We start from the raw sequence: 13,734 nt of genomic DNA, 5'->3' as shown, positions 1-13,734 counted from the left end.
TTATTTTTAACACTATTCCTCAGCAGTACAACCACAAACTTTTGTTGTTTGTACGATGCTTTCTGAACCATGCAGTTTGATGCAGTTGTAACGTCACATCTGACATGTAAGAGCGGTGTAAAGTAAACAATCCTGCACAAGTCGTGCTTGCAAAGGTGGTTTGGGTTGATCAGGTTGTTCTTCTTGACTGTCTTTATTGGACTCAATCTTCTGTCTTTATGTTCTTTTGTGGATTATAGATATCAGGTTGGTGAATGGTAACAGCTTCTGTTCTGGAAGACTAGAGATTCTCCATAATGGAACTTGGGGAACTGTGTGTGACGATATATGGGATAATCGACATGCGGCAGTGGTGTGCAGACAGCTCGGCTGTGGGAATGTTGTACAGGCACTAAGTACTAGCTTCGGAGCAGGTTCTGGACCAATATGGTTAGATGAAGTACAGTGCAATGGGAATTAAGCTGCTCTTCAAAACTGTATATCACTTGGATGGGGAATAACCGACTGTACGCATAGTGAAGATGTTGGACTCATCTGCGAAGGTGAGTTAAACACATTCCTGAAACACCTGCGCTGTGGTAATGGTGACCTGCAGTAACTAGAACATTTTAAGTGTTATTTCAAGGTCAATATGTAATGAGTTGCAATGCATTCAGTATCATGTGTTCTTGTTTCAGTAGGATATCCACCTTATTTTTAACGTAAGAGCAGATGCAGCCATTGTAACTTGTGATGATGCTTTCGGTCTCGTCCGCTTCCAGTTATTTTTGCTGTACAAAAACGGTCCATTATGCTGCATGATATTACAAACTGTTGCTTGTTATAATACTATTTTAATTATCATAATCATAAACACACGGGTTTGTAGCGCAATTTCTTTTCACCATTTACAGCATTTTAACATCTCCAGTTGAGCTAAATTTCTGTAAAGCCTTTATTGAATCTTTAGACAAAATGTGAAAAAAGTTGGCGTATGTGTTTTTTTGTTGAGTGTCATATTTGATCATACATATTTGATACATCATCAGGCTTCTCAATTTTATTCAGAGACTCAAACTGAGCATATTTATATGGCTAAAAGTAAGATGACATTCTGATAGCTTGTAATGTAAATCAATAAGATCTTTATAACTATATAGTGGCCAATTTACATAAAATGCATAGAAATATAAGTTGTCATCTCCCAATAATATGTTAGCAAGATGATATGTAATTGCTTAGTTTTATAATCAATGCTGTGTAGTTTTAATTGTGGGGAGCAAAACATATAATGATGACTGAGAGATGTACAATTAAATGTTCTTCAGAAGTGTGTTGTATCATATTTGAAACTTACATTTTAACATGATTTTTCTCAATAATGATGTTTGGATAATCAAGTAAACCGCAGTTGCTTCAGTCCAGTAAATGTTCATCTTTAAATATTACTGACAAAATAAAAGTTCTTCTGTCGTTCACTTTATGAAATGCTGTAAAGATTCCACAGCAAAAAGACACATGGACCACAAGCTGAAGGTGGACATTTTTACAATTATACTAAAATGCCTTTTACTTGCTAAAAAAAAGTATGAACTTGTGTAGACAGAGTTAATTGAACTTTACACAAAGTGATTAATAATTTAATGCTTTTCCTTTAACAGACATTGCATCAACAACACCTGCACCAACAACAACTCCATCAACAACACCTGCACCAACAACAACTCCATCAGCAACACCTGCACCAACAACATCTCCATCAATAACATCTACACCAACAACAACTCCATCAACAACACCTGCACCAACAACATCTCCATCAATAACATCTACACCAACAACAACTCCATCAACAACACCTGCACCAACAACAACTCCATCAACAACACCTGCACCAACAACAACTCCATCAGCAACACCTGCACCAACAACATCTCCATCAATAACATCTACACCAACAACAACTCCATCAACAACACCTGCACCAACAACATCTCCATCAATAACATCTACACCAACAACAACTCCATCAACAACACCTGCACCAACAACATCTCCATCAATAACATCTACACCAACAACAACTCCATCAACAACACCTGCACCAACAACAACTCCATCAACAACACCTGCACCAACAACAACTCCATCAGCAACACCTGCACCAACAACATCTCCATCAATAACATCTACACCAACAACAACTCCATCAACAACACCTGCACCAACAACATCTCCATCAATAACATCTACACCAACAACAACTCCATCAACAACACCTGCACCAACAACAACTCCATCAACAACACCTGCACCAACAACAACTCCATCAGCAACACCTGCACCAACAACATCTCCATCAATAACATCTACACCAACAACACTGGCAGGTAATTATGGACCTGTGAATTAGACAGAACTGTGTGAATTGTGAATTGAACAAACCTAAGAAGAACCCGATCATGGATCAAAACAAATTTTTCTTCTTCTTATATATATATATAGGCCTATATATATATACATATACAGTGGGTACGGAAAGTATTCAGACCCCCTTAAATTTTTCACTCTTTGTTATATTGCAGCCATTTGCTAAAATCATTTAAGTTCATTTTTTTCCTCATTAATGTACACACAGCACCCCATATTGACAGAAAAACACAGAATTGTTGACATTTTTGCAGATTTATTAAAAAAGAAAAACTGAAATATCACATGGTCCTAAGTATTCAGACCCTTTGCTCAGTATTTAGTAGAAGCACCCTTTTGATCTAATACAGCCATGAGTCTTTTTGGGAAAGATGCAACAAGTTTTTCACACCTGGATTTGGGGATCCTCTGCAATTCATCCTTGCAGATCCTCTCCAGTTCTGTCAGGTTGGATGGTAAACGTTGGTGGACAGCCATTTTTAGGTCTCTCCAGAGATGCTCAATTGGGTTTAAGTCAGGGCTCTGGCTGGGCCATTCAAGAACAGTCACGGAGTTGTTGTGAAGCCACTCCTTCGTTATTTTAGCTGTGTGCTTAGGGTCATTGTCTTGTTGGAAGGTAAACCTTCGGCCCAGTCTGAGGTCCTGAGCACTCTGGAGAAGGTTTTCGTCCAGGATATCCCTGTACTTGGCCGCATTCATCTTTCCCTCGATTGCAACCAGTCGTCCTGTCCCTGCAGCTGAAAAACACCCCCACAGCATGATGCTGCCACCACCATGCTTCACTGTTGGGACTGTATTGGACAGGTGATGAGCAGTGCCTGGTTTTCTCCACACATACCGCTTAGAATTAAGGCCAAAAAGTTCTATCTTGGTCTCATCAGACCAGAGAATCTTATTTCTCACCATCTTGGAGTCCTTCAGGTGTTTTTTCATGTGTCTTGCACTGAGGAGAGGCTTCTGTCGGGCCACTCTGCCATAAAGGCCCGACTGGTGGAGGGCTGCAGTGATGGTTGACTTTCTACAACTTTCTCCCATCTCCCGACTGCATCTCTGGAGCTCAGCCACAGTGATCTTTGGGTTCTTCTTTACCTCTCTCACCAAGGCTCTTCTCCCCCGATAGCTCAGTTTGGCCGGACGGCCAGCTCTAGGAAGGTCTGGTCATCCCAAACGTCTTCCATTTAAGGATTATGGAGGCCACTGTGCTCTTAGGAACCTTAAGTGCAGCAGAAATTTTTTGTAACCTTGGCCAGATCTGTGCCTTGCCACAATTCTGTCTCTGAGCTCTTCAGGCAGTTCCTTTGACCTCATGATTCTCATTTGCTCTGACATGCACTGTGAGCTGTAAGGTCTTATATAGACAGGTGTGTGGCTTTCCTAATCAAGTCCAATCAGTATAATCAAACACAGCTGGACTCAAATGAAGGTGTAGAACCATCTCAAGGATGATCAGAAGAAATGGACAGCACCTGAGTTAAATATATGAGTGTCACAGCAAAGGGTCTGAATACTTAGGACCATGTGATATTTCAGTTTTTCTTTTTTAATAAATCTGCAAAAATGTCAACAATTCTGTGTTTTTCTGTCAATATGGGGTGCTGTGTGTACATTAATGAGGAAAAAAAAATGAACTTAAATGATTTTAGCAAATGGCTGCAATATAACAAAGAGTGAAAAATTTAAGGGGGTCTGAATACTTTCCGTACCCACTGTATATGTAATGAGTTGCAATGCATTCAGTATCATGTGTTCTTGTTTCATATGTGTTCTTGTTTTATATATACTGATGTGTGTGTATATATATATATATATATATATATATATATATATATATATACATCAGTACAGAAAAGAAAACTGGACATGTTGAGAGTGTCAAGTGTGTTCATGAGGAATTTGGAATTTAGGTTTGTACGGTATATGCAATCATATGCCTGTGCAACATTTTTATAAACCTCAGAAGTGTTTTATAATTTAAAGTTGGCATGAAATGGCCGTAGTGTTAGTCTTTCCCTTCCGTATATATCTGACTGGAACAGCTTCTCGAACAGGAAAATCGATGCCAATTGACACAGGAAGTCTTGTGACTTACCATTTAAGTGTTCCTGATCACTCAGTTACGATTGGGGATATTCTTCAGTTAGATTTTACTCTGAGAGGAACGTATAGAAATTAATTTTTGTGATTAAATATTTTGCTGTCACATTAACAGTTACACCCATTGGCCACCAGAGGCCATCATCGTCCCACTACTAATCAAAGTCAGTCCTCACACACATGATATAAAGAAACATGAGCCTCATAATTTTTTTGCCTTTCTTGTGAACAGAGGATCAGGTAGGACTTTCATCAGGATGTGCATTACTTTTTTGGATTCCACCTGTTGTCATCCAAAGTTTTGAAAACAGTTCCACACTGAAGTCCTAAATGTCAAGTCAGAAGATCAAGAACGGTGGAAAATGACCTTGTACTAAACATTTTAAATAAACCTGAAGGAATAATAATAATTTTAAAAAATCTTTTAAAACATGACATAAATATGTAATACTATTTGTTTTATATTAAGGGATAATCCATAGCTAGGTGTGCATTGCACAATTTTAATGCACGACATGGAGGCAAAGAACCACACAACGTGAAGCGCATTAAAATCATGTAGCCCAATGGTTCCCAAACTGGGGGGCCTGGAGTTATAAAAAGGGGCACGGCAAGGCTAAGGGATACTGTAGTCAGCAGACTGTTATGCAAAAGAAACCTACAATACCACACTGCAAAATTATTCCCCTTATTATGCAGCTACTTGCTACGTAATAAATAATAGAACACTAAAGTATTAATTTGAGATATTTTATAATCTCAAGATGTCTCGCTGTACTAGCTTGAGCGGTCTGTTATCAGTTGTAGAGGTTATTGTCATGAAATAAAAGATTAATGAATCACAACTGAATATTGGAGGGAGCCGTGTAAAAATATAAATGAATGACTTCAAATGTCACAACTACCAAAACAACATATTAATAATGTTTCCACTAAATCCTATAGGACTTTGCAAGTAAGGTCATGCTGAAAATGTCTTTATGTGGGTGCATGTGGGTGGGGGCTTAAAAATATTTTTCTACAAAAGGGGGATGCACACCTAGCTGTGGTTTATCCCACTTATACAGTCCTGGACAGAATTATACATACACCCTTGGTATGTATAAGCAAAAAAGGCAGTGAAAATAAATGTGCATTGTTTATCACCTCTAAAAATAAGAAGTCTTGTTTTTCTAGAAATAAATGATAGGTAGGTTTTGTTTTTGTTTTGATCAATTTCATATAACCCCATGTAATGTTTTTATATGATTAATGTCAACAAATATGAGTATTTTAGGTGTTTGTGTGTGTGTTTCCCTTTAGAAAACTTCATTGGACTTGGAGTGAGATTTTCCTCATTTTCAGATCTAACACAGTATGGAAACATTGCGATTGTTTTACAGCAAGTACGTCACACTTACTAGGAATATTTATACAAAATACGGTGCTAATAGATCATTCACGGAAAGTTTAATCTGTCTGTCCGTCTGTTTCAGATAAAACAGGAGCTGGTCAAGTACGGTCTGCCAAGCAGCATAGAGCTGAAGTTAAGAAAACTGCAAAAGATAACGCCATAAATTCAGTCTCCTTCAGGAAAAGAAATAAAACAGTCCTGTTCGCTTAGCATCTGACAGCAAATATCCCATTGATCATGTGAAGTTTGTGAAGACCCCAGTTTTACATTAATGTGGTTTTATTTGAAGGATTAAAGGAATATAAAACATCATGAAAGTGGTCTTACAGTAGCTCTGTGCGAAGAACAGACTGAAATTTAAGCCATTCAGATGTATAACATACTGACATCCACTCTAGATTTCCTTGTATACTCACGAGTTCACTGATGTGATGATATCCATTTTGACAAAAGCAATCTTTTGATTCAGATCTTTTCAGTAAATCAGCTGATGTCGTTACAAACCTAATCTGAATGATTTAATCTATTTCCATCCATGGAAACATTATATTTCACAAAAGCTTCTTTATAGTGGTAAAACGGTTCTTTATATTTTTAACATGTTCTTCACACTTAGGAAAAAAAGGATCTTTTAAGAACTGATCACTGCAGGTGCTTTGGGAAACCAAAAATGGTTCCCATTCAGTCGGTCACGTTCGACGTACGTCGGACAGACCGACGAATAGGAATCTCGCTAGAGAGGCCAATCTACTTCGAGTGTAACTACAACGAGCCAATGCACATTGGCATGCAATCATATGCATCAGCTGCTCGCCTCGCAGCGCGGGTATATAATGAGCAGCAGGTGCGTTGCATCTTCAGCTTTTCGCTTCGGAGCCGAACGGTGTTTGTTCCTGTTCTCTGCAAGCAAGCGTCTGCTAGAAGACGAGTCAAGCTTTTTGGTTGAACTTCTCTTTTTTTCGAGTGCGGGCGAACAGCACAGCAGCGGGGTCGAAGTCCTCTCTTTATTTTCTGTTTTTTGTTTCGTTTGCCATTATAGAGCAAATAGCTGTTTTGACAGCGTCAGAAGGCTGTTCTCACGGCCGGTACGGTGTGCTTCGAGCGCTGAAAGCCGTTTTTACGGCTGGTAAGAGTGAGCGCCTTCAAAGAGAGAAAGAGCACACGACAGGCTGCACACAATCCCTGTCTGTGTTGCGGCGGCCGTTCCCCTGCGTGCTTCAGCACTCTAAAAGAGTAAAGTCCCTAAAAGAGCTTACACAAGTAGAGCTTGCGTCTTTTTAAAGATGACATTCTATTTGTGTGTTTCTGGATGCGGTCGTTTCTTGTCCTCACTGACGGCCACGATCACTGTTTCACATGTCTGGGCGCGTGCTGAAACGATGTTCGTGGGTGGTTCATGTTTTCGTATTAGAACATGATCACGTCGACACGCCGGTCGTGACTCTTCTTTCTCCGGGAAGCTTGAGTCCCCTCTGTTGTTGGCCAGCTGCCGCTTGTGTGTAAAAGCACAGCCGCGGGTCTGCCCGACACTCTGGGAGACCGCGGAGATCAGTGAGAGCAAACCTCTCGCTCCTCTGCGTGTCGTGTGCAGTCGAGCCGTCGGGCTGCAGCGCGGGTTGTCACGGCAACCCGGCGCTCTAGATGCGCGGTCTCCTTGCCTAATCTCCATTGTAGCGCTCTCTCTGGTGCACCAGAAGAGGTCTACTTTGGTGAAATGGCTTGGGTGACTTGAGGTTGAGGGGTTCCTTCGGGGAACCAACCTCCTAGGGCCCCTCCCTCTCTAGCGCATTACATGCTGTGCAGCTTCTGGATTGGATTGCTGGTCCTTTTCATAGGGGAACCTAGCATTTCATTCAGGGCTCCAGCTGAGGGTCAGATGTCGATTGCAGCATCGGAGAGAGGGCTGTTATGCTCTGGAAATGAGGATGACGCTGCCCACTGTAATGGTGTGTGCTTATGCTGACTCAGATTCAGAGTTTACAGCCATGCTTTCCCAGGTGTTCCGGATGTGCATGGAAAAACTTGGCAGTATGGAGCTATATTGGTGCCATAATTGTGGAACGCCAAAAGTGCCAATCTGCATACCATTGAGTTCCTCGTGGGCCCTCAGTCTGCTCGTTGCCAAGGGTGTCGTCCCCTGCAAAAAAAAAAAAAAAAACTCCGGCCCAGTCTGCTCTACTGTGTCCGCTGCAGGAAGATGACGCCTCCCATCTCTGCTCCTGTTTAAGTGGTTAGTGAAAAATCACCCCTGAGACGGGTGACCCAGAGATGGGTGGGGCTGCTCTCCTCTGAATCGGAGCCTCCACAAGCTACCGTTCAAAATGCTCACGCAGAAACGCATTTTCGAGTGCATCCGTCCCCAGGATTGGTTTGCAGCGATCGACCTGAAGGACGCGTACTTTCATGTCTCGATTCTTCCGCGACACAGGCCATTCCTGCGTTTTGCGTTCGAAGGTCGAGCATATCAGTACAGAGTCCTACCCTTCGGGCTGGCCCTGTCTCCCCGCGTCTTCACGAAGGTCGTGGAGGGAGCCCTTGTTCCCATGAGAGAACAGGGTGTTCGCATCCTCAACTATCTCGACGACTGGCTCATTCTGGCACAGTCCCGGGATCAGTTGTGCGAACACAGGGATTTGGTGCTCAGACACCTCAGCCAGTTGGGTCTTCAGGTCAACTGGGAAAAGAGCAAACTCGCCCCGGTGCAGAGGATCTCTTTTCTCGGTGTGGAGTTGGATTCGGTCAAACAGATAGCACGCCTCACAGAGGAACGTGCTCAGTCGGTGTTGAACTGCCTGAATACGTTCAACGGCAGGACAGTGGTTCCACTGAGATTTTTTCAGAGGCTCCTGGGGCATATGGCAGCCGCAGCGGCAGCAACTCCGCTCGGTCTGCTTCATATGAGACTGCTTCAACACTGGCTCCACGGCCGGGTCCCGAGATGGGTGTGGCAACGCGGCACGTTCCGGGTGGCAATCACTCAGGAGTGCCGCCAAGCCTTTAGCCCGTGGTCGGACCCCTTGTTACTTCGGGCTGGAGTGCCCCTAGAGCAGGTGTCCCGGCATGCTGTGGTATTCACAGATGCTTCTGCCACAGGCTGGGGTGCCACGTACAATGGGCATGCAGTGTCAGGGGTGTGGACGGGCCCCCATCTGCATTGGCACATCAATTGCCTCGAGTTGCTAGCGGTACGCCTTGCTCTGAGCCGCCTCAAAGGGCCGCTACGGGGCAAGCATGTATTGGTCCGTATGGACAACACTGCGACCGTTGCATTTCACATTTGGGAACTGCAGGAAAAGCAGTAATAGGGCACAGATGCATGATTTCCATCTGCTGTTAGTCGTCCTCACCAGCAGGTGCCATAAGCGCGTGTTGACGAAGACCAGAGCAACAGTTAGAGCAAGTCATTCATTCACAAAAACGGATTTACAGAAATGGAGCAAGCGGTAAGTGTATGTGTGATGATGGGATGGTTGATTATGATTTGACTTTTTTAACTTTAGTTTAGTTTTTTGAGCATAAACAACATCTGCAAAGTTATGATGCTCAAAGTTCAATGCAAAGGGAGTTTTCTTTTAAAGAATTCTGTTTAAGGACAGCAACAAACGGCTGGTAGGGACTACAACAAGCTTCTTCCTGAGTTAGTGACATCACTAACCCCAAAACTTACATAAACCCTGCCCCCGAGAACACGCAACAAAGGGGGTGAGGCCATGCTGGGCTGCTTTAGAGAAGAGGAAGAGTTGTTGTAGTAGAGTGTTGTTGCCATGCCGTCATTTTACGCCAGACTGCTTCACAAACGAGGGTCAGTTCAACACTAGATTGGCACAAAAGATTAACATGACGGCACATGCTAGTCGATGAGTTGAATCAACTCCACAGCAACTACATAAATTTATCCACTAACCATTCAGAAACGTCCCGTTTCATTCTAAAAGTTGTAACTTCTTCCTGAGTCTCTCCATCAGTGTCGACTCCGGTTTGAACAATGTAAGGCTGAACACCGTTACTGACAATCCTCATTTTTGACTGCGTGAGATTCTCCAACTTTGTTGTTGTTGAGCAACCGAAGCGCGAGCTGTTAAAGCTCCGCCCTCTTCTGGAAAGCTGCCGGGAGCAGCAGCTCATTTGCATTTAAAGGGACACACACAAAAACGTGTTTTTGCTCACACCCAAATGGGGCAAATTTGACAAGCTATAATAAATGATCTGTGGGGTATTTTGAGCTGAAACTTCACAGACACATTCTGAGGACACCAGAGACTTATATTACATCTTGTAAAAGGGGCATTATAGACCTCTGGTCTGGATGTGGAAGCCATTGTGCTCAAAGCCCAACCCACTGATCCAGAGCCTCCTTGAGACGTACTGGAGCAGGTACGACATTCAACCACGCAATGTTACAGATCAGAAAATAATCGAGCGATGCCTTTTCGCCCTGGCCAATGAGGGATTTTGTTTTCTGGAGGATGGCATAGCTGCCCAGCCAGAGGCTATTGATGTTGTCTATCTGTTCGGTTATGACTTTCTAAGGCACCAAGGTTGGCCCATGTTCTACGCCAGCATGGTAGGCCTGGAAAGAGTCCTGGAGAGGTTGGAGCATTACCACCAAACCCACCCTGATGTGCCTGATTAGGAGCCCAGTCCTCTTCTGAAAAAACTTGTGGATTGTGGCAGGCCTCCTGTCCAAAAATGCATATCAAAAAAATGCACAGCTCTCTAAGAGCACCTATTTGGTCCCCACTTTGGTCTACGGAATGTCCCCATAAAATGTGTGTGTGAGAGTGAATTACCTGCATCTGTGCATCGTCTGTCTATGTTGTCAATTGTGTTGTAGGGCCCTGCAATGAAAAAAAAATTATATATTAATGGAAATCCCATGCCACAAGTGTATAATATGAATAGTCATTTCATTTTCTGATTGACTTATGTTTTCACAGACCCCTGCTATAACTACACTGTGCTGGATGATCCACGGAGAGCCACCAACAATCAATTAGTATATTTAGATCTGTATCATTATCTCTCTAAATCAATGTGTGACATTTGGGTCAGCTGGCAGTGGCACGGCTGGTACCGTCTCTTCATTCAGGGTCAGAGCGCTCAGATGCCAGATAAATGTGTTGATCAGCTAAGCTGTGGCACTCATATCACACTGTGGCTGAACAATTCACACCCACAAATTGAGGATGGAGTGGTCACTCGAGGTGTCTGTGGTCACTGGAACAATGACTGCTGCTATTTCCAATCCAATCCCATTAAAGTCAAAGCCTGTCCTGGCAATTACTACATCTATGAGTTTGTGAGCCCAACTGTCTGTCATTCAGCATACTGCGCAGGTACAGTAAACATAATTTGCATTCATCCATGAATGTGTTTGTGTAATGTATTACATCTGTGAGTTTGTTAGACCACCTGTTTGTTTTTGGCAAACTGTGGAGGTAAATATGTGCCTTTTGTTTTTATGTAATTTATATTTGTATCTGTTTATTCATATATTTTTTTTCTTTCCTTTTTTCAGAAGTTAGGAACATTAGCGTCAATAATTCTACTGTCACTGCAAACACAACCGTGGCAGGTAAAGTATATGCCATGCCCTCTACTGACTGCTTAAGTTTTGACGGGATGTATCATGAACATCTATCATTCAGTCGGGTGAGTTTGTGTCTGTAGGTATAGGCTGTAGATAAAACAGTGTTTGAAATTTGCAGATGCTGAAGCACATTTTCCTTACCACATATTCATATACATGTCATTTTACTGCATTAACTCACTTGATGTTTGAATGAATTGTAAGAAATGCAAGTACAAAATCTTTGCGCACCCTTTATTCTATTACTAGGACGAGACGCCATTAAACACTGTCTATACCAACATGCAATATTGTTGACTAAAATGTAGTTTTAAATTTACTAGCCAGTGATTTGATACATTTTGTATATTTTCTAAGTATGATTAGTTTATACACATATTTAAAATTGCATTTGGGCTATTTTTGTTGCACAGACCTGGCAACCCTGACCAGAGGGCATCATCATCGTCCCACTACTAATCACAGCCAGATTCAAACATGAGCCCCATAAATCAGTGTGAAATGTAAACATCAGGTAACTAAATGTTTTTTGCTCATTTTCTTGGCAGCACCAGGAATATTCTACCCATTCGGCTCAGTAGCAGGAGACACAATAAATCCTGCTTCTGATGATAGAAGCTCCTCAGTTATTCCACTGTTGAGTCCATTTCTGTTCTTTGGCCACACATACCAGCAGATTTATGTAAGAATTTGATTATGTCTTCATTTTAAGTCTAAATGTGCATGGTGGATACGTTATAAACTCACCTGTGATCCTGTGGTGTTTGTTGCAACGTGGGATAAAGTCGCTTACTATCCCGTCCTTAGCACAGTAAGATTGATATATTTCTGAAATATGAAACTTCTGAATGTTTTCACTTTATCCACAGTTCAATTAAATTTCAAAAAAACTATATTGAACACAGTACACAAAGACAGTGACAGAGAAAATAATAATAATTAAAACAGAAAAAATAACAATGAGGTCAGTCAGTAATGCTCATAAACAGTGAATGTTAAGTTTAAAGTAATTTTTTTTTTTTTTTCAATACTTTTAGGAAACATCGTTTCAAGTGGTTTTAATTTCAGGCAGTAATTCTTCATTTATTCTGATGAATTATGGTGACATTGCTGTAACGGGACTTCCAGTGGAGGTAAAAGAAGCTTGTTTTCTCTATCAGAACGAAATGTCACTATTCACTACTGTACAACAGTGTATTTTTTTATATATATATATGCTATTTATATGACTAATGTTTTACTTTCAGGCTGGTTATGACACAGTAAACTCCAGTAACTTCTTTGTGATTCCTGGATCAAACAATGGGAGCTTCGTCTCAAACCTCCAGAACTCCAGTAATGTCAATGTTCCTGGTCAATGGGCCTTCAGGGTGGACGGTGGACCAAAGTCAATCAAAGGTAACCGTACAACTCGCACATTATTATCAGTTTGTTCATCATATGTCAAACCTGGAAAATATTTTTTTTAAACCAATGTTATGACATATCCCAGCACAACTAGCAAGTCAAATTTCATGACTTCCTTTATTTGGCCTTACTAGAAACCAACATACATGTACAACATGTACATATTCAACAAATAATTAAACATACTGTGTATATACTGTATGTTTACGTGTGTTTCCCTTTAGACAACATCATTGGACTTCAAGGGAAACTTTCCTCATTTTTAGACCTAACAGACAGTGGAAACATTCAGATTGTTTTACAGCAAGTAAGACACAAACACGACTATTTATACAAAATATGGTGCTAATAGCCGACATGGGAAAGATTGATCTGTCTGTTCATCTTTTGTTTCAGATAAAACAGGAGCTGGTCAAGCTTGGTCTGCCAAGCAGCATAGAGCTGGAGTTAAGAAAATTGCAAAAGATAAAGCCATAAATTCAGTCTCCTTCAGGAAAAGAAATAAAACATTCCTTTTCTCATCTGCATCTGACAGCAAATATCCCATTGATCATGTGAAGACTGTAAAGACCCCAGTTTTAATTAATGTGGTTTCATTTAAAGGATTAAAAAAGGACACAAAACAGCATAAAGGTTTTATTAAAAAAAGTTTTTAAATTTTTATTTTTTTTTTACATTTTACTATAACTTCCTTAAGTTTCCTGCTCTAGGTTTCTTTGCATGTTTATGTGATCACCGTTTGTGAGCAAATCGTTCTTTTAAATTGAATCTTTTCAATGAATCAATGATGCAGTTTACAGAACTGGTCTGAATGATTCATTAATGAATCAGACTGATCCGA

The 13,734-nt window shown here is 41.3% G+C and overlaps 1 protein-coding gene across 1 annotated transcript in view; it reads left to right on the top strand.

Moving 5' to 3' along the window:
* The first annotated feature begins 434 nt into the window (after nucleotides 1–434).
* Nucleotides 435–13,734, top strand: part of LOC127524253 (probable serine/threonine-protein kinase clkA) — a 37,665-nt gene continuing 24,365 nt past the window's right edge. Inside the window, exons 1-2 of the mRNA XM_051915716.1 lie at nucleotides 435–439; nucleotides 1,641–2,369. Of these exons, the coding sequence (XP_051771676.1) occupies nucleotides 435–439; nucleotides 1,641–2,369 (734 nt within the window). The remainder of the gene's footprint in view (nucleotides 440–1,640; nucleotides 2,370–13,734) is intronic.

This window comes from Ctenopharyngodon idella, chromosome 12, assembly GCF_019924925.1.
Source record: "Ctenopharyngodon idella isolate HZGC_01 chromosome 12, HZGC01, whole genome shotgun sequence".
Classification (NCBI taxonomy): Eukaryota; Metazoa; Chordata; class Actinopteri; order Cypriniformes; family Xenocyprididae; genus Ctenopharyngodon; species Ctenopharyngodon idella.
This window is presented reverse-complemented; position numbering and strand designations above follow the sequence as displayed.